Here is a 25879-nt window from a genome sequence, read left to right as displayed (position 1 = left end):
TAAGAGACAGTGTCAGGGCCTGCAGCCCAGCCTTGAGAGGTCAGAGAGGGCTTCTTAGAGGAAAGGAGTGATACTAACCAGAAGTAAGGTGGCAGAGAGGGCAGAAACAGCCCAGAGTTGAGCAAGAACATTACATTAAAGGAGCTACAAGCATGGTCACGGGAGGCATGAGAGATGAAGTGTGTGCAGGCCTTCTGCCATGCACTGCAGTGTTCTGACTTATTTTCAAAGCAGTGGGGTCCATAAAGAGGCTCTACACAGAGGCACAGAAGTATCAGCTTGAGGGCAGAGAATGAATTAGGAGGCAAGTCAGGGATGATTTCGAGGTAGCTAGTTTAGACTTAACTTCTATTCAGTTTCTTTTATAATAGCAACATCTATATATTCCTTTACAGCTGTGTGAGAAAAGAAACATTTGATTTTACTCCAGATTTACTGAAATCAGAGATTTTTTGGAAATGTTTTTTTTTATTGTTTCTTGTCTTCCCCAGATTGAAGTAAATTTTTTTTTCCTTTAAATTCCATTTAGACCAAGAAACCAGAAAGTCTTTTGAAACCATTATCATAAGCATCATTTTCTGGCACACTGTTTTACTTGCTGCTCTAATACCTAAACAGAAAAGATGCTTTAAAGACTGGCCAGTGTATGTGTACAGAGCGGACTAGTAAGGAATCTTTATTCACCTCTTCACCATACAGAGGGGAAGTCAGGCCATAGTATACTTTTTATCTTAAAGGATGCCTAAATGAGAAAAAACTAATTATTAGAAAGGAATCCCCTATACCTGTAAAACTAATGAAAACATAACCTTAAGAATTTACCACCTAATACTAATAGAACCAGAGCCAAAATCTGAAGTGTGAGTTTCCTGTGTTTTACTTTGCCCATTATAGTAAGGCAGTGAATTTCAGTCTTGACTTTCCAAGTTTGGACACATCCTTTAATGGCTCTAGGCTCTAGGCTTTGACTTCCTTATGTTGAGGGGATGAGGTTAGATATCAAGCTTACATGTTACGAGAGGAAATTCCTGATGGTCCTAATCATGATTTCTCTTCTCGTCTCAGTCATCTTGCAGCTGTGGCACACAAAACACTGCACATAAAAGACAGTCCTCCTGAAGTGGCTGGGGTATGTTGAGTATTTTCTGTGTGATCTCTGGCATCCTGTTTTTGAACTACAGTCTCAGGAATTGGGCTGTGACAATCAGTATTTGTATACTTTCCAACGTACTAGACTATGAAACCCATTTTCCTAAGTCACAGTGCGTGATGAGTCCCCTACCTGGATGCTCTTAGGGTCACACTGTCACTCCCGGCCCTTGGCCAGCGGTCTTCCCGTAGGGATGCGAGGGATTTGCCATCCCTTGCCTAGAGCAAACCCTAGTACCCTTTGAGATGCTTTTCCTACTTTAAATTAGAAGGAAGTTAGAATTACATAAGACATTCAGTTTATTCATTTATAATTAGCCTGTTGCTGAATTGAATGTTTAATCATTCTTTATTTTGTAGGCCAGACTTCATCTTTTCAGAGCTGTCCGTTCTGTCCTAGCCAATGGAATGAAACTCCTTGGAATAACACCTGTCTGTAGGATGTAATTTCTAATTAAAATGGCTTCTTAAATACAAATGAATTCTACTATCTGTTCTCATATGCCTTACTGTTTAGAATAGAATTTGAACTATTAGTCTGTATCAGAAGTTGATTTTATTAAGTCTTTATCCTTAAAAAAGGTCATTTGAGTCCCCTCATGATCAGTAAGTACTAAATAGACTTCTGTACAACTAAGTTAAATCTTTTAAAGTTCACTGTGGTCTACTGGGGATAAAGAATTAAACTCTAGCTTGAGTTTTCTTAACAGTGTCATTCTTCCAGAAATTATTCTTATAAGTAATATTATCTAACATTTTCATCAAATAAAATTGATGAGGAAAAAAAATCTCAATTTTCTTGTAATTATGGGTAATTTTGAATAAATCTAAGGAGACCAAAGTTAAGCCTTTATTTTGCCAGTTCAGCTGACAACTACTATGAGAGAACGCCTCTATACACAACTCTTACTTCGTGAACTCAGGAAGTGAATATGTTGAATGATGAGGAATTACTTGTTCAGGTATTAGGGTTTTCTTGTAAAAATAGTCCATTAGTGAAATCATAATTTGGAATGGGAGTGTCTTAAGCTGTTTCCTTCATGTACCTGCATATTGGTAAAGCACACCTTGTGTGGCCTGTGTGGGTGACACGAGCAGGGCATGACCTCTTGGGTCAGTCCGGCTGTCCTCTTGCAGTATTTCTGTTCAAGTCCACCATGATTTATTCAACGTGTTGCTGCCAGAGGTCTTCTGAATACCAATGACCATGTATTTTTATGAAGAAAGAAGCTAATTAGCATGAACCAAAGCTTCTTTAGTTGAATGAACAGTTTTACCCTCTTCTGCACTGACGAGTACGGTATACCTTCTTAGTCCTAGAGGTGAGTTAGCTTCCTGACTTCTAATTTTCTACTTACAGCACCATTAAGGTTCCCTTATTAGAAACTAGCCATGGAATAAAAATGTATGGTTGGGACATATTTTTCATGTCCATTACCCCTGTCCATGTCTTTGGAGAAACAGTCCCCTTCCCAGATTTGTGGTAGCTTCCTCAGCATTTGAATCTTGACTGAAATGACACAGGGACAGTAATGGTTAGAGACAGGTCTCTCCAAAAGCAGCTGCCTTCACAGTCTAAAGCTCTAATCGCAGTCCTTCTTGTAAACTTTTTTTGCTTATGGCTGACCAGAGTTGGTTTATAGCTGCTATTTGCAATATAAGAACTCTGATAAAATTCCAACATAGAGAAAATTAAAAATTTAATGTTTTGGGGTTTTTATGATGTTTTTTGCTTTATTTTATTGGTTATTTCTATAATACAGAAAAAATCAAGCAGGTATCATATAAATAAATAATATTTATTGCTGAATTCCCCCATTAACATTATAGAAATTTTTTTAAAAACTCAAATTATTGAGAGCCCCAACAGTAAAACATACTTTATTTAAAAAAGTACAAAAGTGACATTAGAAATACTTTTTGAAGAAAAGTATATCATCTAACAGCAAAGAAATATGAATCCAGACAATGAATGGCACAAATGCAGCACTTCAAAGGAGTAATTAGTCACCACCCAGAAACCACTGTCTGAGTCAGGAAATAGATTCAGTTTGAGAAGGTACACATTCAGTTTTTTTGTGAACTAGCCTGCTTGTTTGTAAGACAAGAGCTCGGTCTTTACTGCTGCTGGGACCAAGTACAGTCCCTGAATTAGAGAACAAGGAAGGGCATCCTTCTCCCCTGGCACCTGAACAAGAGAACGGTTAGTACAGAAATGGCTTTGGCACTTTGACCCTTAACATTGTCCCAAACCGTGTTACTTAAAAAAATTACATGAGGCTATGACATTCAATACCTTATCATCTCCATACTTTTTATATACATTATATATACAATGATAAAATTCCTTCATTCTAAAACAAAGCAGGTTGACCCCAAACAGGTCACATTAAATCACTGAGCAGTCAAGCAGATCGCAATTTGCTCAGATAGCTTTTTTCTTAAATCTTATGCCACATGGTTCACTTACTGTGTTTGCTTTAACTACCTTCGGGGATTGAATTAAGGCTCTAGTTTAATGCTAATAGTCTGGATCTTAGTAGAAATCTCTTCTGAGGCTGACGTCACACACCACCAGCTCTCTCCTTTGAAGCAGTTTCCCCTTGTTGGATGGATGTAGTGTCTAGTCTGGGTAATCCATAGAGATATATAGACACACATACGAGAAGAGTACCCAGGGCAAAGGTAAGTGCTGAAAAGAAAAAAAAAGCTTAATAAGCTTAATCTATATTTGCATCCTTAAAACTAACAATGATCAATTCAAGATTTTGAAGTTTTTCTATTGTGGGTTTTTATGTCATCAGAGTGTTCTTTTTACAACAGTAAGGTTCAGAAAGATCATTGACTTTAGCCTCCCTCCCACCCCCTTCCAAAAAAAAGTGGTAAAATTAAGGAAGTGACACTCATCGACTTATACACACATCAAGAACACAGTGTGCTTGCCCTTGACAAAGAACATGCTGACTCCTCTGTGCACTGGTTAACAGAAAAAGCAGTGGAATGTGGCTTTTCCATGATACTAAAAGCCTTTGAAAAATTTGAGTAAAAAGTAGTTGAGCAAAATTCAAAGAGTTAGGTGACCAATGATTCAAACCATTAAAGATTTCTGAGTAAGAAGAGATGAGGGGTGATTTACTGAGTAAAATTGCTTCCTTTTCTGCTAGCTTTGTCTTTTTTTTTTTATCTTAATCTTAAAAATCAGTTTACAAACTGAATTACAACTTGTCCAAACTTGACAAGTAGGCATTTTATAATGCTTACATCAAAATACTGTATTTTATTCAAAACTGAACCATATTCTATATGGAGTACAATGGCATAGTCTTAAAAAGCTTTAAACATGAGATGCAGAGAAATGACATCCAGCTATTTTAGTTCACCCCACCTAGAAAAGACTAGCCTTGCCTTCACAAAGGGAGGAGGGGATAAATAGGAAACTGGGAAGCTGCTAAGCCACTCCTTGACCATCAGTAAGACAGAACATTGACCAAAAACACATGATAGAGTTCCCAGAATTTTCCTTAGGATCAAAGACAAAAGAATTGTTGAGAATAAGAATGGATCAGAACTGTAATTAAAAGTTCACCCAAATCAGTTAAGGGAAACATCTAAAGGAAGGCCTATAAATATCTGATACTGAAATGATAAGTGGCCTTATACAGGGTACTTGTGATGTGCCAGACACTATTCTAAGCATTTCACCTTAACCCCAGGAGACAGGTCAACTAGCATTCCCATTTTACAGATGAAGAAACTGAAGACACATGTTAAGTAACTTTCCCAAGGATAAACAGCTATAAATGGTATAGGCAAGACTTGAACCATACTATAAAATGGTTTTCTAAGATTTCTACAAGGTTGATGCTCGTGTATTTGCATTTATAAGAAGAGTCAGTTTTAAAACGAAGTATAAATAAATATAGGCCAGGTCTGTTTCTCTTAATGTTGAGGTTTTCCTCATGCATTAATTTATGGTATAAATGCTCAGTAAGGGAAATCATTTACAGCATAACAGCACTACAGAATGTTAAGTCATTATCACTGCTTAAATAATTCAGAAGCTAACTTAATGCTGCAAGTGGGCTCAGAAAGATTATTAGAAGGACTAGCATTAATGGTGCCAGAATGCCAGCTATAATAATGAATTTTGTATTAATTACATATTAAATGAAATAGGTATCTTTATAAAAAAGAGAAGAAAAATGTAGATTTGGATTGTAGTTTCAAAACCAGTTTGCACCCAAGTCCAAAACAGGAAGGTACACACTAAGGGGCAAGTGGAAGAAGTTTTCTGTTCTTTCCTCAAATTAAAAAGCCTAGTTTACTCAAATTCCACTGCAGAAAGTAATCATTTCCTAAAGTCCTTGTATTTCTTTGTGTACCTCATCATTCTGTATTTACCCTGAAGCACTTACACTGTCTTCTCATGCCTGGGGAACAGGCAAGCCTTGAATGTCAAGAAACTCATTCTAGTTCCTGAGCAGCCCCTTCAACTCTCACATAGAACCAGCACCCCTCAGCTTAAGCTCTAGGACCATTTATAAACAACCCGAGTACTGCTGACTCACTTTCCATACAACTATGAGCTGCTGCACTCGTAGAATAAATGGTGACAAAACTAGGAATTCCTGTGAACACTATGACCAACTGCCATATTTAATAAAAGATGAAATGAATTAAGGAAGTGAGAAGCTCCTCCCTGTTAAAAACTTAAAAACGCAAAGACATACTTATCTGTAATCCAAACAGCATCACTGAAGCAACTGTAGAAAGGACAATGGCTGCTGCTGCAGAGAAGCCCTTCATGATGTTGTCTGTATACTTGACCACAACAGAAGTGTACAGGCCTCCAACACTTGCAAGAACTTGAATAGAGAAAGAAAAATTTTAGCACTCAAATGAAACCTTCTATGATGGCAATTTTCATCTCCAGAGGTACCATACTAATTTATCTAGGAAAATACTATTTTTCTTAAAAGCAGCCAGCTGAGAAAGTTTGTACTAAAATTGAGTAGTTCCTACAAAACAACATTGTTTTAAACATGCCCAAAGGGCTATGTGGCCTACTAATAAACTGTAGCTGTTTACTGCTAACACATTAGATACTTTAGATTGTGAAGGCAAAATTGCTTTGGGATAGCTACTCCACAAAGTAAGTCAATAAAACCCAAGTTACATTTTCAAACGTGTTCATAGTACCAAAGGAACAATTTCAAAATGCTATAAAAGAGCTTAAAATGGACATCTGAGTTTTAAAAAAAAAGGATCTACCCAGAACCTTTAATTCCTGGATACTTACAGATGACAAACCAGACATAATACGTGTAACCATAGAAAAATCCTTTTTCTTTAATTTCAGCTCCATCTGACAAGTAGACGCCAACTAATGTCACAACAATCCCTGACAGATACATTTGAATGTTTCTCACCCAAAGGGAGGTGTCTGAACTCTTTAAAACTTTTTCAAAATACACTCCTGAAAGAGAATTAGACATGCAAATATGAAATAAAGGTATCAGAAGTTAAAATGTCTGTCATTTAGAGCAATAACCTAGAGACATGATAATATAAAGTATATGACTTGGGGAACAATTAAATGCACATTTTTTATGTTGGTTGTGACATACTGAATATTACCGACTTCTACTTTTACAGAGCATGTACAATTAAATTGTTTAAGAATAGTTTCTGCCTTTATTATAGCAGTAGGCTCGCAGGCTCTCTGTTAATGCCAAGGGGAAATTTGCTTTGGTCAGTTGGAAAACTGTACTATAGGATCAGTTATCTTAAATCAGATCCCTGCAATATCTGCCTAGTAATGAATATTCCCAGCTTTGCAAAATAACCAGTATAATCACCACTTGGGATTTTTTTCAGCATAAGTAACACAACCAAAAAAAATTACATAGAACTTGGTGAGTGAAGCCATTTTCTTTTAATGCAGGGTCCCATAAGCCAAGTTTATAAACAATATCAGAAGGACTATGAACTCCCTAACTTAAATAATACATTTTATATGCATTTTTCTGGGATTGAAAGTTCATAGCTTTTTTCAGATACTCCAGAAGAGCACATGACCCCTAACTCCTAAAAAAAAAATCACAAACCACTGCTAAGTTTTATACTTAAAATGAGTCCATGTTTAACAAGGATATTAAAGATCTTAATAATAAATACCATGTTGACTAGAGACTTAGATATTGCTAAGTACTAATCAACTAAAAATTCTAATGAAAAACAAGATTTTGATGAGTGTATGTTGGAAAAAGCCAGAGACTGGAAACAAGAATACAGTGGCTATTCCTGTTTCCACGTTTGAATTTCCTGTCTGGGAAACTAGTTAACTATTCAGTGCTTAGTTACTCTAAGCACAGAGGGATATTAAAACACCCACCATATCTTCATTTACGTATTAAGCAGTTGAACTAAATAGAATGTTGGACACAAAGACTTAATTCGTTGTTCAAAACAGTGCTAAAAAATCAAACTGTTACTTTTTGGGTAACTCAAAAATTTTTGTTACCAATTTACTGGTTCCTAAAAATACATTTAGCATGATGCTATCATAAAGTATAGCCCTAAATTTAGATTTTCCCCTCTCGGCAAATATCATTTTATAAGCAATATTTCATTTCCATATCCAGCCTGTTTTCCTAGTCAAAAATAAAAAAGGAATCCTACTCTTAAAATAGTACAAAGATAAATAATAAAGACATACACTATAACTAATATACTCTGTACTAAAAAGAACTTGAAGTTTCTTCTGTGTTGAAACTATTCCTAAAACACAATTCATTTCTTAGGTTACCCCTAACATTCATACCCTGTCTCTTCTTGACTGAGTGAGGATTGCTCATGCCTGCACACACGACTGCAGACTTCCACGTACACTTAATCTTAGTGATTTTGGTTGTCATGCCTCCCTTTTGGCTGTTACCTGAATGTAAGTTTTTTGAGATACTCCGCCCCACCCCCCTTTCCTCTCTACCCCACAGTTCCTAATCTGCTGAAGCAGAGGAAGACCTCAGGTTACTAGGGAAAGACAGGTACTGCGGGTGCCAAGGCCCCTAACGCAGAGGAAGCTCGCCTGAGCATAATGCCGGATCCAGGAAAGTGGAAACAAGGGCTTGAGCTTTCTGACAGCTAACTTTGTCCATTTTCAGAGGAAGGTGTTTTGTTTTGTTCTTTTAATTTACTTTTTGGTTCTTAGCTGTACTGAGGATGGTCAAGGATGACAAAAGTGTATCCTTGGGCAGCTGCAAGTATGCATAAGGACTTTGGTCTGAACTGAGTCAAACACTGCCACGCACTTACTGGGAAGACAGCTGACAGAAAAATAAGCTAAGCTTTAATGGGAATAAAATTGTTCATTATGATAAAACAAGATAAACTAGGTCCCTATTTAAAGTTGATTTTTTTTTTTATTTGACAACAGTAAAGTGATGCTTTTATGATTTACCTGCAAATCCTGAGCACAATACAGCAATGGCAATAGCGCCAAACCCCAACAGTGGGTTCTGTTCCACCTGCAATAGTAATGTTTGAAAGTGACTATTCTGTAAGTGACTATATTATTTTTAGTGATTAATAAATAGAATTCACCCAAGAGACCAAATGAATACAAAAATCTGTTACAATTCTACTGAAAATACGTGCCACGTCAGACAGCCGTTCTACAGAATAAGATATAGGACCAAACAAAAGGCATTCCCAGAAATTAACCAAAGCACTTCAATTAAAAACGTGTCCCTCAGGGCTGTGCAACACAGAGAAGACAAGTAGTGATTCTACAGCATCTTACTACACTGATGGACCGTGACTCTAATGGGGTTTGTGGGGGGGACCTGGTGAAGTGGGGACCCTAGTAAACATAATGTTCTTCATGTAATTGTACATTAATGAAAACAAAATAAAAAAAATTCAAAATAAAAAAAACGTGTCCCTCACAGGCAGCCATGGTAAGTGCTCAGTATACCGTGTGCTGACTCCCTTCTAACAGGGGGGCACCTACTGTACAGTTTTGCATAGTCAGCATGCCTCTTCATTTTAACTTCTGCCACACCCTAACTCAAGCCCTGACAGCATCCATTATGGAAATGGTAACAGTTTAACTTGTTTTATTTATTCCCTATCACCTACAGGATGAAGTAGTGACTTGTAAGATTTCCTATTTTATTGAACTTTTGTCAGATGTTAATAGCATACTTGCTGTGTACTGCATACACTGTGTTATACACTAAATGAATAAAGATGATGAAACACAGCTCTGGTTCTTAAGTAGTTTGTGGATGTGCACGGATGGGAGAGACTGACAGGTGCAGACCACTGTGCTAACAGATGCATGCATATGGGTCCCAACCGATCATTTAAAGTTTATTTCCTCTTTCTTCCCTAAACTAACCTCCAGAAGTTTCAGCTAGCCTTCCGGAGTTTTCATCGGTCTTTCCTCAGAGTTAAACTATCTCAGTAGTAACACTGAAACTAAAGAGTTGAGACACATGACTATAATAGGACACCTTGTTCAAAATATATAAGCCTAGTACAAAGCCTAATACAAAATATACAAGCCTAGTACAAAGCCTAATACAAAGAAAGTACTACTTTATGTTAAGTACCTGAGAGAAAGGTTGGGCTAAAATGTTTGCATGAAGATAAAAGGAATAGAAGATATTATGGACTAGCAGTTCTCAAAGTATGGTCCCTGGACCAACAGCAGCTGTGTCACCTGGGAGCTTGTTAGAAATGAACACTGACAGGCCCCACCCAAACCTACGGAAACCTAAACTGGGTATGGGGCCCAGCAATTTGTTTAACCTTCCATTTCATTCTGATGTACACTAAAGTTTGAGAACCACTGCCATAAACTACAGTTAAAAAAACAAGGATTTTTTTCTAATGCAAATGACAAGACTGACACTGATGTGAGAAAAAATAGTGGTGTGAGATTTTGCCTATGCCAACAACTGCTATAGGAAGCTCAAGCTAATTCTTGGCTTGCTTTTCTCCCAGTTTAATGTCTGATTAGGAAAAATGGTGACAGACATTTCTCTGAACTTCATTCTGACTGTAAGAAACTACTAGGTGATGAAGGAGAAGTGGTGGAAACTGAAAAACAGCAGTCATGTCCCTTTCACATAAGAAACAGTCAAACATGGCACAGTTCAGAGAGATGGGCTCCAGTCCTGAGTAAATCAAAATTCAAAAAAAAAATAAAGCTTCAGGTTTGAATTCCACAGCTAGTGGGTCAAAAGGATCTCAAGGACAAGATTCTGAGAAAAAGTAATAAAAGGATACATGAATCAACATTACAAATTACAGACGTTTTCAGCAAAGTCTGCCTTTATAGGAACACACAGAAGAGCTGCACTGCACATAACCAAGAGGAATGTAACCAGGGATTCTGTTACAAGAAATTGAAAATTTAGAATAAGTGGAGGCTTGCAAAAATACTTTTAAACATTAAAGAAGGCTTTTAAAAGTATACTTAGTTCAGAAAGGAAAGAGTTTATTTCTTGGGCTAAATGATGTATTGTTAAGATGGCAAGAAAAACCACCAAATCTAGTTTCCATTGTCTCTATCAATAATTTTTTAATAATAAGTTAATAATAAATATATTTAAAGGGGAACTTACATCCAGACATCTGGTTTGCTGTTATGAGACACCTAACTAAAATAAATTCAGAAGTATCTTGATTAAAAACAGTAGTAAGTCAAGATACTGATCACTTCATCTTTGAGGAATCATGGAGAATGGAAACTATGCCAGAAAATTTGAATTGGGCAAATATTGTCCCCATTTGCAAAAAGAAAGCTGCAGAAACCATCGACAGCTGCCTGAGACCTGTAAGTACAGTCACCAGGAACACAGGCTCTGCAGCCATGCTGCCTGGATTCAGGCAGTGAAACTGGACACAGGACTCACCTTTTTGCCTATCAATTTCCATCCAAAAAGGAAATAAAACTACCAGCCTCATGGGTGCTGCAGGCCTAAGTGAGCTAAGGCACATAAAGCACTTGGAGCACTGGTGGTATCAAGTGCTGCGCAAGTGCAGCTCTTACCATCAGTGTGGACGACAGCAAAATGCTGCAGCACATGCCTTGAACTCGACAGTTAATGGTCATCACTAGAAAATAGTATGGCTTCCCCAAGAATCAGACATACCAAATTTCCTCCTGAAAGGATTCCTAGTGTAAGTGATGAGGGAAATTCCATAGAGAATGTTTAGCAAGAAAGCTGACATATTTGCATACTTTTGTGAAAGAAAAGAAATGTAGTGAGGATAACAGTACAATTCTATTCACAGCTGAGTGACTGCTCATACAGCAAAGTGCTAATTAATAGAATAAAATCAAGTTAGACCAACAACCAATATCAGCTTGCCAGGCATATGAATGAATCACCTTAGAAACACTCACTAGGTCCAATCTAGCCTTCAGTTGACTGCAGCCCTAGCCAGTATTTTAATTGCAACCTTAAAGAGACCTCAAGTCAGAACTAGCAAAGGCACCCTCAATTTCCTGATCCATAAAAACTGAAAAATACTAAACATTTACTAAACAAGCAAAAAAAAAAAAAAATGGCTAAAGAGAGATATAAAGGCATAACCACAGAATTCTGGTCCTGTCCTGCCTAAATTTTCAATGAAAACCCAGAAGACATATTTGTCAAATCTGTAGGAAGCATAATACTCAAAGAAAAAGCTAATAATAAGGACTGAAAAGACCTCAAAGGCCTGAACAGTGACCCAAAGCTAACAAGTTAAATACAAACATATACTGTGCTTTGTTTTAGAAGAAATCCACTGCACAAGACCTGTTTAGATAAACTGTGTGAAACAGCTACATATGGTTGTCTATAGTCAGTTACAGAATGGATGTCTACCCCCTAAAAAACTAATAATCGTATGTTGATTTGACAGGTCTCTAGGTTCAGAACAAAGGAGGTAATTCGCAAGTTATACCTATTCTACTCAGTCATCTGTAAGTAGTGTGAAGGACATACTTAGGAATAGTAACATATGAATGAATCTAGAAAAGAAATACAAGGAAATATTGGAGCAAGAGATAGAGATCAGGAAGTCTCCAGAAACTATATTATAGAAACGATGGTTGTCTCAATGAGCAAGAAAGAAGACTTGGAGGGTGAAGATGGGATATCATCCTAAACATTCAAAGAATCACCATACAGAGTTAGCAGGGATTTGAGTTATTCTGACAAAAACAAAGAACTATGACAGGAAACTGAAGGCTGTTTAAAATACCAAAGAACTTTCTAGATTGGCCCAAAAGCTTACTGAGCTTTTCCCATACATTAATATCCTATGTGAGGTGGGCCTAACATCTTTTCTAAGGGTGTGAGGTGTTTAAAGTTCATATTTAACTTTTGTTTGCCTTAGTTTCCACCAAATTATTTCTCTGCAAGTGTGCAACTGAGTACAATGCACATTTGATCAGAGTTTTGAAATGTCACTAAGACTATAAGCATGCTTAAATAACAATTGAGGACAATAAAAATTAATCTAAAACTTCTTTTCTGGGAAAAAAAAAATTCTCCACCAGGCTAGAAAGTACCTGAAAAGGAACTGACTTCCTACTTTCACAAGCTCTCCATGCATCTCCAGCTGCCTTACACTCCTAAGAGAACCATGGTCTTTCATTGGCTAAAAGCCAAGCAGAGTACTCAGTTGTGGCGGGAATTTCTGACTTTGCAGAGGTCATTCACTGGAGTTCTGCCTCCTATATCTCTCTGGGAAAACAACCAATTAAAGCATATAACATCATGTATATCCTTAACATTTAACTCTTAACAAACTAAAAGAAATAGAGGGCACTTTTTAGTTCTCAACTATCTTAGTTTTCAATTCTCAGTAAAGACACCATTCCCCCCATAATCCCTGTCACTGACTCAAAGTACATGCAAAAGGATAACAAACTTTGTGAGCTGAGGGAGAAGATGAAAATTAGATGGGGGAAACATTGCCCAGTGTTTCTGAGAACATGCCTAAAAGAAATCCAGAAGTTCTGAACCTACACACCATCTGGAAGTTGGCACAATTCTAGCCACAAGTTAGCTATTAAATGTGTAACTTTGGACAAGTTAATTCACCTCCTTGGGCCTCAGTTTTGTCATCCATAAAACAAAGGGTTGTATTACATTACTTTAAGGTACGTTCCCATCTCTAATGTATTTTATGCATACTCATTCCCCTTTTAAAAAAAAGCCAATAATTTTATTATCCTTAATTATAACATCCTAAGGGGGAAAAATGCTTATCTATATGGCAAAGATTATTTTTAACCAAGAAATATAATTGTGCTATATTCTTCAATGTAACTGTCTAAAGTGTATAAAACTGAAGGTGGTTTCCTATGCTAGTTATGGTGAGCATTTTGTTTCTTACCATGACTTTTGTGGCTTGAGCTGGTTTCCACTGTACAAGTGTGACTCCACCACACAGCATAAAAACTGAAATCCACTGTAATCTGCTGAGTGTCCGGTTTAACATTAAAACAGTACATAAGGCAGTACAGGGAATCTTCAATTGGTAGGTCACCTGGTAACACAACAATGGATCAACGGACTCAGTTAACGGTCTCTGACACAGGTATTTCCATTAACAGAACTAAAAAGAAGACATATTTGATAATATGAGGACGAGTCGGCGCTTTTCACCGCCGCTGCCTCCGCTGACCTGGTACACTGCCGCATCCAGATTGCTCAGAGCCAGGAAAGCCATGTTGTTCTGAACGGCGTACACCAACGAGGGCACACTCAGCTTCACCAGCTCCCTGGGGCTCCCCAAGACATTTTCTCTTAAAGATGCCTTGAATCTACTCAGACTGCCAGTCTCCCTTTGAAAACAAAAGGGGCAAATGAGAAGCGGGTGAGGAAGAAACTTAAAAGAGCGTCCTTTTGATACGATTCCTTCAGACGTCGGGAAGCTATGTTATGTCCATTGATGTAATTTAGGAAACTTTGTTTTTACAATTTTCAACTGATTTTAGGTTTATTAAAATAAACATACCAACAACTGCATAAAAGAAAAACAATTACAAGTCCTATTTGGGAAAATAGGACGGGTTCGGCATCATCAACCTCTGGTCAAAGCTCTGGGAGTTTTTGAGTGTTTAAATAATGAGATAATAGGAAACTAGAATTGCTGATACCACCTATTAAAAAAAAAAACAACTTAATCCCTGTCACTTTAACTGCCATTACATGAAGTTCACCTGATTTTTTTTTTAATTTATCAGGTTGCATATCAATTTTTAAAGTTTTTTTTTTAATTGGGCTTTGGTACTTATGTTAGGTACTTAGGATAGGAACTGAGTGCTTGAACTCACTGTTGCTTGTAAATTAGTTCAGTGCTTATGAAACAGTACACAATCTTTAAATAAGCATATTTTCGTAAAACTCAAGTACATTTCTATATAATCTTGCAAGAAATCGAAATAATTTACTAATGCCAACAAAGTAAGCAAACCATCTGTAATGTACATAAAGTTTATTATTTGACTGCATTTTGGTTATGCATGCTTTTAAGTCTTATTTTTCCTCAAGAGGAACTAGCTAACCTGGCCCATATTTTACCCATTGTAAATCAGTTCACTTATGTCCTGAAAACAAAATAAAACAGTGTTTTATAATAAGCATCAATACCAAACAAAATGTGCTTTATCAAGAGTCCTAACTGCAACTCACAATATCCTTCAGAGGACCGTCGGGGAGATGAATCTGTTTCAACTCAAAAGTTTGTAATAGTCGCGAGGAGCCTCTGTATTTTTGGTTGACATATTAGAGTCAAAATTTATTAAATGAATTTTCTCATATTTAAATAATGCAAAAATAATAAATGAAAATAGTATGAAAGTAATTTCATATTTAAATAATGCAAAAATAATCCCCTGTTCTACAGGGAAGCAAAAAGTCCATATGTCAGATTAACTACCTCTGCCTATCCAGTGTGTGACACTTCAGCCTAAGTGTAACAAAATGTCAAGACAGGAACTGTGGCCTAGGACAGAAACAAAAGATACCTTCTTAGCTACAGATCTTCCTCTGTTACCCAGTTTAACACATTCCACACCACAATGGTAAATCTGTGTACTGAAAAGCAATGCCCACAGCCTGGTGGGAGACTGCAAACTCTATCCAGAGGAGGGAAAGAATACCAAAAAGATCATTCTACTGAGAAATTCTGCATAGTAATTTTCCAGATATCTGAAGATCAGCCCTTTAAACATCTGATATTCTTTTTTAAATTACTTTTTAATGCAAATCTAAGATGTCTTATATACTTTCTCAACATCTTAAACAGAGTATAAAGAATAATTTCTCAACGAATGTTGCCCCTTACTTATAAAACTAAAGAACAAAATTAAAGAGGAAAAATAGAGATTAAAATTAAAAAATCACAGAGGTCCAATTCAAAGAACCATCTTAACAAGGTGATGTATTAGAAAACATAACTGAACGTTTTCTTCACTGTGACTGGCATCATGGCGGCAGGCACAAACCTTTCACGCTGTGTGAAGGACACTGCTTCCTCCGTACTGTTACTACTAATGCCCTTCTGAAGTGCTTACACACTAATGTACCTTCAGAGAGGGTCCCTAAGGAACTGCTGGGAGGTAGCGGTGTGTACCCCGTCTCCCACATCCCACCTCCTGCCGTTTCCATTTATCCCCGTGGTAAGATCCCCCTCGCTGCAGCGCATCCCCTACGACGGGCAATACCATCTTACCTCCCACCGCTCCTTAGAGATACTCTAAGTCTTCAGTGGTATCAAGTGACTTTTTGGCTATCCAGAGAACAGAGTTAGTCTCTTTCTTTGTCCTGTCAGAATATAGGCTACTTACGGATCTTTTGGGTGCTTCTAATAACCACATGCCCGCACCAATAATCAAGATTGCTGTCGTCCCCCTTTTCCTGTTATCTCTTCTCCCACACTTCTCAGCTTTCCCACAAAGAGAAGGGCCTAGGAGACATCACCGCCCAGCCTGAGTACTCCTTCCACGCAGTGTGACGGACCAGCAGAGGGGGACGCATCGGGTCAGCCCTGAGGTCTTTGGCTCTTCCAGATCTATCCTTTTTGTTGGATGTTTAGGAGCTACTAGTTCTTCAGTGTCTTTCTCTGTTCTTTCTCTGTTCCTCCTCTAATGCAGATAGTAGAGAAGCCAAGCTAAACCACAATGCAAACTGCTAGAAAGCTCGTTTCACCATAGTACCTTAGAATTATAGCAGTGTTATATAATTATAACCTCTTTTGAAGTAAGTTACAAAAAATAGCAAAAGATGCTAGGAGAACTAAAAAAAGAATACAAAGTCTCGAGAATAATGAAAAACATCAGAAGTAGAATAAATTTAGGAGGTATAAGAAAGACTGTGGGAATCTTAGCACACAAAGTTTTATCAAGGAGGTAAATGATTTCAGTATTAATCAGATTAAATCCTGCTTATTTTAACAAACGTATTAATACAGCTCTTAAAGCTTGTATTTAGCTTTACTCACTAAAGCTAAAAAAAAGTAACAGCAATGTATCTTCCAGAGAACACTAATAATCATCTACCCTATTGTTTTACTATTAAGTAGATAAAAATAGATGATCAATTCCAAATAAACTATAGCCTTGACTGTACAAGGAACACATAAAAACCAAAGGCCATTTTTTTCTCCCATTTTCTTGCCTTATTATTTTCTTAGAAATCAAATCCAAAGCTCAAATCCCAAGCACTTTAATCAACACCCTTTGTTAAATTTATTAAATTCTATAAACAACATTGCTAGCCAAGAGAAAAGCATGTTTAATCAAAAAACATATACTGATTTTTTTTTAGATATAGTCTTTCCCATTAACTATTTGAACAATGTGTTTGATTTTCATGACTGGAATAGAATCTACATGCAACCTTTTGTTACCTGAAGAAATTCTAAAGCTCCACGTTGATCACAGAGATTCCACTACTGCTTCTTTTCCCCCCATATTTCCTGTCATCTGGCTGAAACCAATTTCTTCTGACCTTTGGACAAAAGTAGGCCTCATTCTTCTAACTACTGATATGATGAGAACTACTAGGAGGCATAAAATCCTTGGCTAGATTACCAGGGCACTGTGTAAAATGGAACACAGCAGAAATTACTCGTGAGTAGAAATTTAAATCTTGTTTATAAGTTTGTCATCTACAAAGTTAAATTAACTTACAGAAAAGACTGTGGGGTTAGGTATACAAAATCAATCATGAGGTTTTTGGAGACAAAAATAACAATCATAAGAGGTACTTGACTTTTACTTCCTCTTCATGACCCTAAACCCATTACAGCATGGGTACAAAGAGGCAATTAAAATGTAAACCCAGCAGATGAAATAGAATAGGGATAGATAAGCTATAATATGAGTATATGAGAGCTACAGTATTCTACATTATTCTAAATAATACTACAAAATAGTAAAATAATTATTTCCAGGCTTATACAAGTAACTCAAAAAATTAAGTAACTTTCAATTTATTACTAACCACACCCAAAGTATATGTACACTTGCACATCCTGCTAGGACTAGGCTATAGACTGGGAGATAGCAAACAATAAAAAGTTTACTTTGTTCTAAGACACTGTGAAAGTGTTTTTACTTCCTGTTCTTTATACCACAATGACATATTAAATCTGTCATTTTTAATAGCTATGACAAGGTTTAGTGAAGCATACAATTAACCATTTTCCTGTGAATTGTACAGTAGTTATACAGAAAATAAAAATATTTGAAATGTACTGTTCTGTTTAAATCAGATTATAACTTAAAAATTGGTAATTTCTAATCCAAAGATTTAAAAAATCAATTTATTCACTTACAGAGCTTTTGCAAGATGAAACTAACAACCACCTCTCCCCAAAAATAGCATTTGTAAGTTCCTTTTCAATTTAAAAATGATCTAATAAAATCTTACATATACACAACAATGTATGTAAAAAAATAATTACTACATCTTTGTTTTGTAGTAGCAGAAGACTAGAAACAACCTAAATGCCACCAGTAGAGACTGGTATATATGGGACATCCGTATAATGGAATACCACACAGCTCTTAAAATGAATGAGATCAGTTTCTACATACTGACATGGAATGATCTCTAAGATAAAACACTTAAGAGGAAAAAAAAAGTGAAGCATAGTGTATATTGTGTGTGTTTATGTGTGCAACTAAAACTTACCAGACCACATAAACCTTAAACCTTATTATCAAAGTAGCCATCCATTGATTCCTTCCCACCCTTCTCTTTTTTTCTTGCAGTTGTAACATCTTACTGAGATAAATATAATTTCACATTCCAAAAATTACTGGAAATTGTAAGTGAAATCAATAAGGATGGAGGGAAACCCCAATATTAGCTACAAAAAACAAAAAAAAGGCTTTTGGTTTTTTAAATGAATAACAAAATTACACTGGAGAAAAAGAACTAACCCAAGTATTCTAAAACCTTGTCTTTTAAAGACAAAAAGAGTTAATACAAATAATGAACTTTAATTAGTAGTTTTGTTCTTTCACAGCTGTATGTCAGATATTCTGAAACTACTTATTAGGTATTCTAGGATTGAGCATGTAAGTAAATATCACAAGGATAATGGGAACCAGACTTTTGGAGGAGGGAAATGTTATAATGAATTCTGTGATATTAGAATAGTAGGTATCAAACTATATATATCATTGTTATACACACACACACACACACACACACACATATATATACACACATACAGAAACAGATATGTATGTATACACATATGTATCTGCCCTAGCTCTATGTGCTGCAAGAAACAATGGTGCTCTAGTAGCAATGTGCCCACCTAGTATGTAGATTCTGGTTTCTAAACATCATTCTGAAAAAAAAAGGATCAAGTTTTCTTCAAGAAATGTATGATTTCAGAGTTGGGGTAAGGAAAGTATAAGATAAACCTTGAAAATCTTGCAATGCTAAAAAGAAACTGCTCAAAGACTGATGAAAAAGTTTGAAGATTCTACTGTCCAAATCTGGAACAATTTCAGCATCAAAATAAATAATAATAATAACGGAAAATAAAATAATCCATGAATCCATGCTCAGAGGGAGAAAGAGAAAAAGGAAAACTTCTTAAAGTAAAATGCCAACTACTAAATGTACAGGGAGTGGTGGAATCAGGAAATTATCACTTGGTAAATTCAAGGGACAATAAAACTAGTGAAAGAGTGTGATGAGGAAAAGGATATTTACCTAGTCTCAAAGCATCTGTCCACAAGATACTTATAAAAAAACCAGGATGGTATGTGCCTCATGATGCACTGTACTGAGAAGGACACATCACTTCTGTATTATTCCTGGCCCTACACTTAATCATAAGCTTTCCATAAACATAAACTGAGGGACATTTTACAGCATGAATGGACTATGTTCTTTGGCAAGATCAAAGACATGAAAAAAAGAAAGTTGAAGGAACTCTTCCAGATTAAAGGAAGCCAGAAATAAGCCAACTCAAAATAAAACGTGATTATTTTACTATTAAAGGACATCAGTGGGCAGTTGGCAAAATTATCTAAGGTCTGTGAGCTTTATAATAGTATTGTATCAATCCTGATGCTCAATTTTGATATTTTGTGATTATGTCAAAGAATGGCTTTGTTTTCAGAAAATATACACTAAAGAATTTAGGAACAAAGGGGCATCTGGTATAAAACTTGCTCTCAAACAGGCAGAAAAAAATTACACACACACACACACAAACACACACAAAGAATATGATAAAACATATATGGTAAAGTGTTAACATTTGCAAATAAAAACTTGAGGAAAAAAAACAAAAAGTATTGAAAATTATTCAAGTGTCTACCAATGCTACTAGTTCTATCTTTATCCTGGCTAATCAAACAAACTGCTCAATTATTTCCTTGTTGTAAATTGTACTTTGAAAATTGAAATCAAAGAATTTTTCTAATCCTACCACTGCCAATCACTTTAAGGTACCTTTGACCAATTAAAACTTCTTTCAGCCTAAGATTTCTTAGGATAGAAGATGAAATAATAGCTACAACTAAAACAGAGGTGCAAGAATGAAATGAGAACTGGCTGTATTTACCTGCATGTTTACCTCACCTATTTCTAAGGGGAGATGGCCAAGAATGTTTCCTTAACACCATCACTCTCTGGCAGCCCGCCACTCTCAGTAGCAGCAATCCTAAATGTCGCAAGGCAGCAAACTTAGTTGGTACAATCTTAAAAAGGATGTCTGGCACTTTGCACAACACATTTTGGCAGTGATTAACAGTTGGTATTTGAGTAGTTACCTAATTGTTGTTGTCTAAAGAAATGGTAACAAATGCTCATTAGGTTTTCAAAAATTCATTGTTCACAATAATCTCAAAAAGAGGCATTATTCTTTAGTTTTCCTAAGGTAATTTTAACTAGTAAAATTATGTATTACAACAATAAATATTTTAAGTAGTTTCCTCCTATTTCTTGCCCAGTTTTCTTGGAGACCACACCAAAGTATGCATTTCTCTGCCTTCTGTTCTTTTACCACCATCTGACAGATGTGTTTTACTTTTTTCTGGAGAAATGCGAATGAAATCCACGATCTTTGTTACCCCAGTTTATATCACATCAGGGACTCCTCACTTCTGGAGCAAGTCTGTGTTTCTTCTAAGAAGGTAAATACCCTAAACACATCAGGGAGAAAAATTTCAAGTGAATTCCATTTATAATTTTTTAATTGGCTCTTTGTTAAATATTATGAATAAGTAGGGCAAAGAAAAGATTTAGGATTAAAAGTAAGCAATTGTCTTCCAATGTTTTAGCTAACCAGTGATAACCTTCAGCCTACAAGGGTTTTCCCATACTAATAATGTGTTAGGATACCCACACCTCAGAGATGCAACCCTGCTACTCCTAACCCAGGGAAGAGAAAAAGGAAGAGAAAGGAACAGAGAGAATGGGCTCTCAGACATCTGACCTAGATTGCCATTGTGACTTCTGTCCAAACAGGATTGGAAAGGTAAAGAAACTCCCTGCCACCTCAACTCCCAACAGCCACTGGCATTTCATTTAAGACACGCCTGGAAACTTGCTGATCCATTGGGTCAGGTCAAATTTATTGGTCAGATTACATTAACAGTCCTTTCCCAGGCTCAAAATGCTCCCAAAGAGATTAGTGACTAGACTTCAGGTGTCCAAAGGCTCTCCAGGAACTACCCCTAGAGCTACAACTGCCTCTGCTTAAATTCTTGGGATGTGAAGATTCTAATCTGGGCATTTGATTGAAGTTATGCTCACCCTAGTTTGGTTACCCTCTTATAAGATTTTAGGATGCTGCCTCAAACCAAACTGACTCTTCTTATCTTAAACAAGCTGACTTCCATTTGTCTAAACATACTGCAACATTATTGTGTTCCCCTTTATATTAGTTCTGTGATTTCTGGTTACATTGCCCAGATCACAGTAATCTTTAAGGTATATGAAGTCAAAGGACATTGCAAATGAGAAAACTGCCACACTACCTTTCAACAATCTCTTTTAGTCCCACAAGATTAAGCCCTTGTATGTGATAAGGACTCCCATACCTATTTACTTCTCCAGCCCAGACGTCTCTTCTTTGATCCAGACACATTAATTCACTGGCCTTTCTCCATGCCCACTTGGATGTCTCAGAGACATTAAAAGCTTTACATTATCCGTACCCAAAATTAAATTGTTGATATCCCCTTCCCTCAAATCTGCTTTTCTTCCTGACTCAGAAAAAAATTACTCTATCTACCCCATTTTTTATACTGAGAAACATGGCTACGATTCTTGACAGCTCCCTTTCCCTCACACCGGTAGGTCATCTTCATTACCCGGAATTCTGTATGTCCGAATCTGCCTCTTGGCCAAAATGTATTTGTAACCCCAAAACAACACTCAGCACTTTTACAATCATTGGCACACATATGTGTACAGAGCCACAAAAAATTTGAGTTGCCTGATACACACATTCTCAGCTGAGGTCAAAAAGCAAGGCTCTACCTTGTTGTTTCAGCTCCTGTACTATAAACAAATGAGGTCTTTTTGGTGCCATGTTTTTCACATTGTTGTGCTTTTTGTTGGTGGTTTTGCTGTTTAAAGTGGCCCCCCAGTGTAGTGCTGAAGTGCTGTCTAGTGGTCCTTAGTGCAAGAAGGCTGTGACATGCCTTATGGAGAATAGACTGCTAGATAGGATATAAGTTATATAGTGCTGTTGGCTCTGAGTCCAATGCAAATAAATCAACAATATATGTTAAGTGAGGTGTCTTTAAACAACTTAAAGACAACAAGCAAGGTTATATATTGCCCAACTGATGCAATGTTGTGACCACAGCTCACAGGACCTTAACCCTGGGTTTCCCCTACGGGCACTGGTTCAGGATTCACTAATTTGGTGCCCATGGCGACTTTATAGAACATAACCACTAAAAATAATGAGAATGAACTGTGTATCTAAACCTATCACCAAGTCCTATGGATTCTGTCTCCAGAACATAACCCAAACCCATTAACTTCTCTTCATCACTGTGCTGCCGTGATAGGCCATTGCCTCTGGCCTCTAATAAGCTTCTTTACCTCCAGCTCTTTTGCAGCCTTCTCATCCACTTGGTCAAAGTGACTCTTAAAGCAAAATGGGTCACCCTGTTAGTCCCTGATTTAAATTATTCAATGATTTCCTAATCCACTTGAGATAAAACCCCAAATCCTTCACAGGCCCCTAGGATTACTCTTGGCATCTTGCTGACTTTTACTTCATTTTAGCACCACTCCCTCTCACAGCACTCCAGACACACTGATTTGTTGCTCTTTAAAAGTCGAGAACTAATGATCATCTCCATAAATGCTGAAATAGCATTTGACAAAATTCAACACCCATTCATGATAAAAACTCTCAACAAAATGGGTATAGAGGGCAAATTCCTCAACAGAATAAAGGCCATATATGACAAATCCACAGCCAACATCATACTTAACAGTGAAAAGCTGAAAGCTTTTCCTTTAAAATCGGGAACAAGACAAGGATGCCCATTCTCCCGCTTTTATTCAACATAGTACTGGAGGTAATGTGATTGCTACAGCCATCAGACAACACAAGGAAATAAAAGGCAACCAGATTGGCAAGGAACAAGTTAAACTGTCACTGTTGGCAGATGACATAATACAGTACATTAAAAACCCTAAAGAATCCACTCCAGAACTACTAGAATATCTGAATTCAGCAAAGTTGCAGGATAAAAAATTAATACACAGAAATCTGTTGCATTCCTACATACTAACGATGAACTAGCAGAACGAGATATCAGGAAAACAATTCCATTCACAATTGCATCAAAAAGAATAAAATACCTAGGAATAAACCTAACCAAGGTAGTGAAAGCCCTATGCCCTGAAAACTACAAGACACTCTTGAGAGAAATCAAAGAATATGCCAATAAATGGAAATACATCCTGTACTCATGGATAGGAAGAATTAATATTGTCAAAATGGCCATCCTGCCTAAAGCAATCTGCAGATTCAAGGCAATCCCTATCAAAATACTGACAGCATTCTTCAACGAACTAGAACAAATAGTTCTAAAATTCCTATGGAACTACAAAAGACCCCGAATAGCCAAAACAATCCTTAGAAGGGAGAATAAAGTTGGGGGGATTATGCTCCCCAACTTCAAACTCTACTACAAAGCCACAGTAACAAGACAATTTGGTACTGGCACAACAGATCCATAGATCAATGGAATAGAATACAGAGTCCAGATATAAACCCACACATATAAGGCCAGTTAATATACGATAAAGGAGCCATGGATATACAATGGGGAAAGGAAAGCCTCTTCAACAACTGGTGTTCGCAAAACTGGACAGCTATGTGAAGAGAATGAAACTGGATTACTGTGTAACTCCATACACAAAAGTAAACTCGAAATGGATGAAAGACCTGAATGAAAGTCATGAAACCATAAAACTCTTAGAAGAAAACATAGGCAGAACTCTCTTGAATATAAACATGAGCAACTTTTTCATGAACATCTCTCCTCGGGCAAGGGATACAAAAGCAAAAATGAACAAGTGGGACTATATCAAACTGAAAAGCTTCTGCACAGCAAAGGACACCATCAATAGAGCAAAAAAGCATCCTACAACATGGGAGAATATATTCATAAATGAGATATCTGACAAGGGGCTAACATTCAAAATATATAAAGAACTCCCATGTCTCAACACCCAAAAAGCAAATAACCTGATTAAAAAATGGGCAGAGGATCTAAACAGACACCTCTCTAAAGAAGAAACTCAGACGGCCTAGAGGCACATGAAAAAATGCCCCACATCGCTAATCATCAGAGAAATGCAAATTAAAACCAGAATGAGATACCACCTCACACCAGTTAGGATGGCCACCATCCAAAACACAAGCAACAACAAATGCTGGTGAGGATGCAGAGAAAGGGGAACCCTCCTGCACTGATGGTGGGAATGTAAATTAGTTCAACCATTGTGGAAAGCAGTATGGAGGTTCCTCAAAAAACTAAAAATAGAAATACCATTTGACCTAGGAATTCCACTCTTAGGAATTTATCCGAAGAAAACAAGATCCCAGATTCAAAAAGACATATGCACCCCTATGTTTACTGCAGCACTATTTACAATAGCCAAGACATGGAAGCAACCTAAGTGTCCATCAGTAGATGAATTAAGAGATGGTACATATACACAATGGAATATTATTCAGCCATAAGAATAAAACAAATCCTACCATTTGCAACACCATGGATGGAGCTAAAGGGTATTATACTCAGTGAAATAAGCCAGGCGGAGAAAGACAAGTACCAAATGATTTCACTCATATGTGGAGTATTACAACAAAGCAAAAGCTGAAGGAACAAAACAGCAGCAGATTCACAGAACCCAAGAATGGACTAGCGGTTACCAAAGGGTAAGGGGGTGGGAAGGGTGGGTGGGGAGGGAGGGATAAGGGGATTAAGGGGTATTACGATTAGCACACATAATATAGGAGGTGACGGGGAAGGCAGTATAGAACGGAGAAGACAAGTAGTGACTATGCTGATGGATAGTGACTGTTATGGAGTATGTGGTGGGGACTTGATAATAGGGGTGAATGTAGTAACCACAATGTTGCTCATGTGAAATTTGAGCATAAGATTGTACATCAATGATACCTTAATAATATATATATATATATATATATTTTAAAAAACAGTCAAGAACTATTCTGCCTCCAAGACTTTAAACACACTGTTCTCTTTGCCCTCTGTCTGCTCTTCTCTTGCACTTCTACTCAGTCTTCAGAGAGAAAGCTGTCCAATTCAAATGGAGGATTTATACTTATTTATTGCTCTATTATACTCATATTATATATTCCTGTATTAAACTGTTATATACCCTATTATACTTATTTTATAGCATCCACTACTTTTCCTTAACACCACCAATTTATTCTTTATTTGCTTAATATCTGGTTCTCCACTCGACTATAAGCTCCATGAGGACAGAACGATGCCTTTTTAGTTTGCAACTATACTTCTTACTTACATTTGGAACAGTGTTGAGCACATAATTGGGACTCGGTAAATGAATGTACCTGATTGTCTCACTGCATCTTCTAAGAATATATTGAAACATTCACAGCATGACCATATGTTTAAAATGTTTGGAGTGAAACAGATTATTTGGATATGGCAATG

The 25879-nt window shown here is 36.8% G+C and overlaps 2 protein-coding genes across 5 annotated transcripts in view; one reads left to right on the top strand and one right to left on the bottom strand.

The window, feature by feature from the left end:
- Positions 1-1627, top strand: part of RARS2 (arginyl-tRNA synthetase 2, mitochondrial) — a 107480-nt gene extending 105853 nt beyond the window's left edge. For all 4 annotated transcript variants that reach the window (XM_036912176.2, XM_036912175.2, XM_057489410.1 and 1 more), the window contains 2 exons: positions 1066-1129; positions 1510-1627. In XM_036912176.2, coding sequence (XP_036768071.1) covers positions 1066-1129; positions 1510-1596 — 151 coding nt within the window. In that variant the 3' untranslated portion in view covers positions 1597-1627. The remainder of the gene's footprint in view (positions 1-1065; positions 1130-1509) is intronic.
- A 1302-nt stretch (positions 1628-2929) lies between these two features.
- Positions 2930-25879, bottom strand: part of SLC35A1 (solute carrier family 35 member A1) — a 32431-nt gene continuing 9481 nt past the window's right edge. The window contains exons 3-8 of the mRNA XM_036912178.2: positions 13843-14002; positions 13552-13704; positions 8609-8675; positions 6449-6625; positions 5880-6014; positions 2930-3841 (exon numbers count right to left, since the gene is read on the bottom strand). Of these exons, the coding sequence (XP_036768073.1) occupies positions 3714-3841; positions 5880-6014; positions 6449-6625; positions 8609-8675; positions 13552-13704; positions 13843-14002 (820 nt within the window). The 3' untranslated portion in view covers positions 2930-3713. The remainder of the gene's footprint in view (positions 3842-5879; positions 6015-6448; positions 6626-8608; positions 8676-13551; positions 13705-13842; positions 14003-25879) is intronic.

The sequence above is a fragment of the Manis pentadactyla genome, chromosome 12 (assembly GCF_030020395.1).
Source record: "Manis pentadactyla isolate mManPen7 chromosome 12, mManPen7.hap1, whole genome shotgun sequence".
In the NCBI taxonomy this organism is placed as follows: domain Eukaryota; kingdom Metazoa; phylum Chordata; class Mammalia; order Pholidota; family Manidae; genus Manis; species Manis pentadactyla.
The sequence above is the reverse complement of the archived record's forward strand: the minus strand, read 5'-3'. Positions and strand labels throughout refer to the sequence as shown.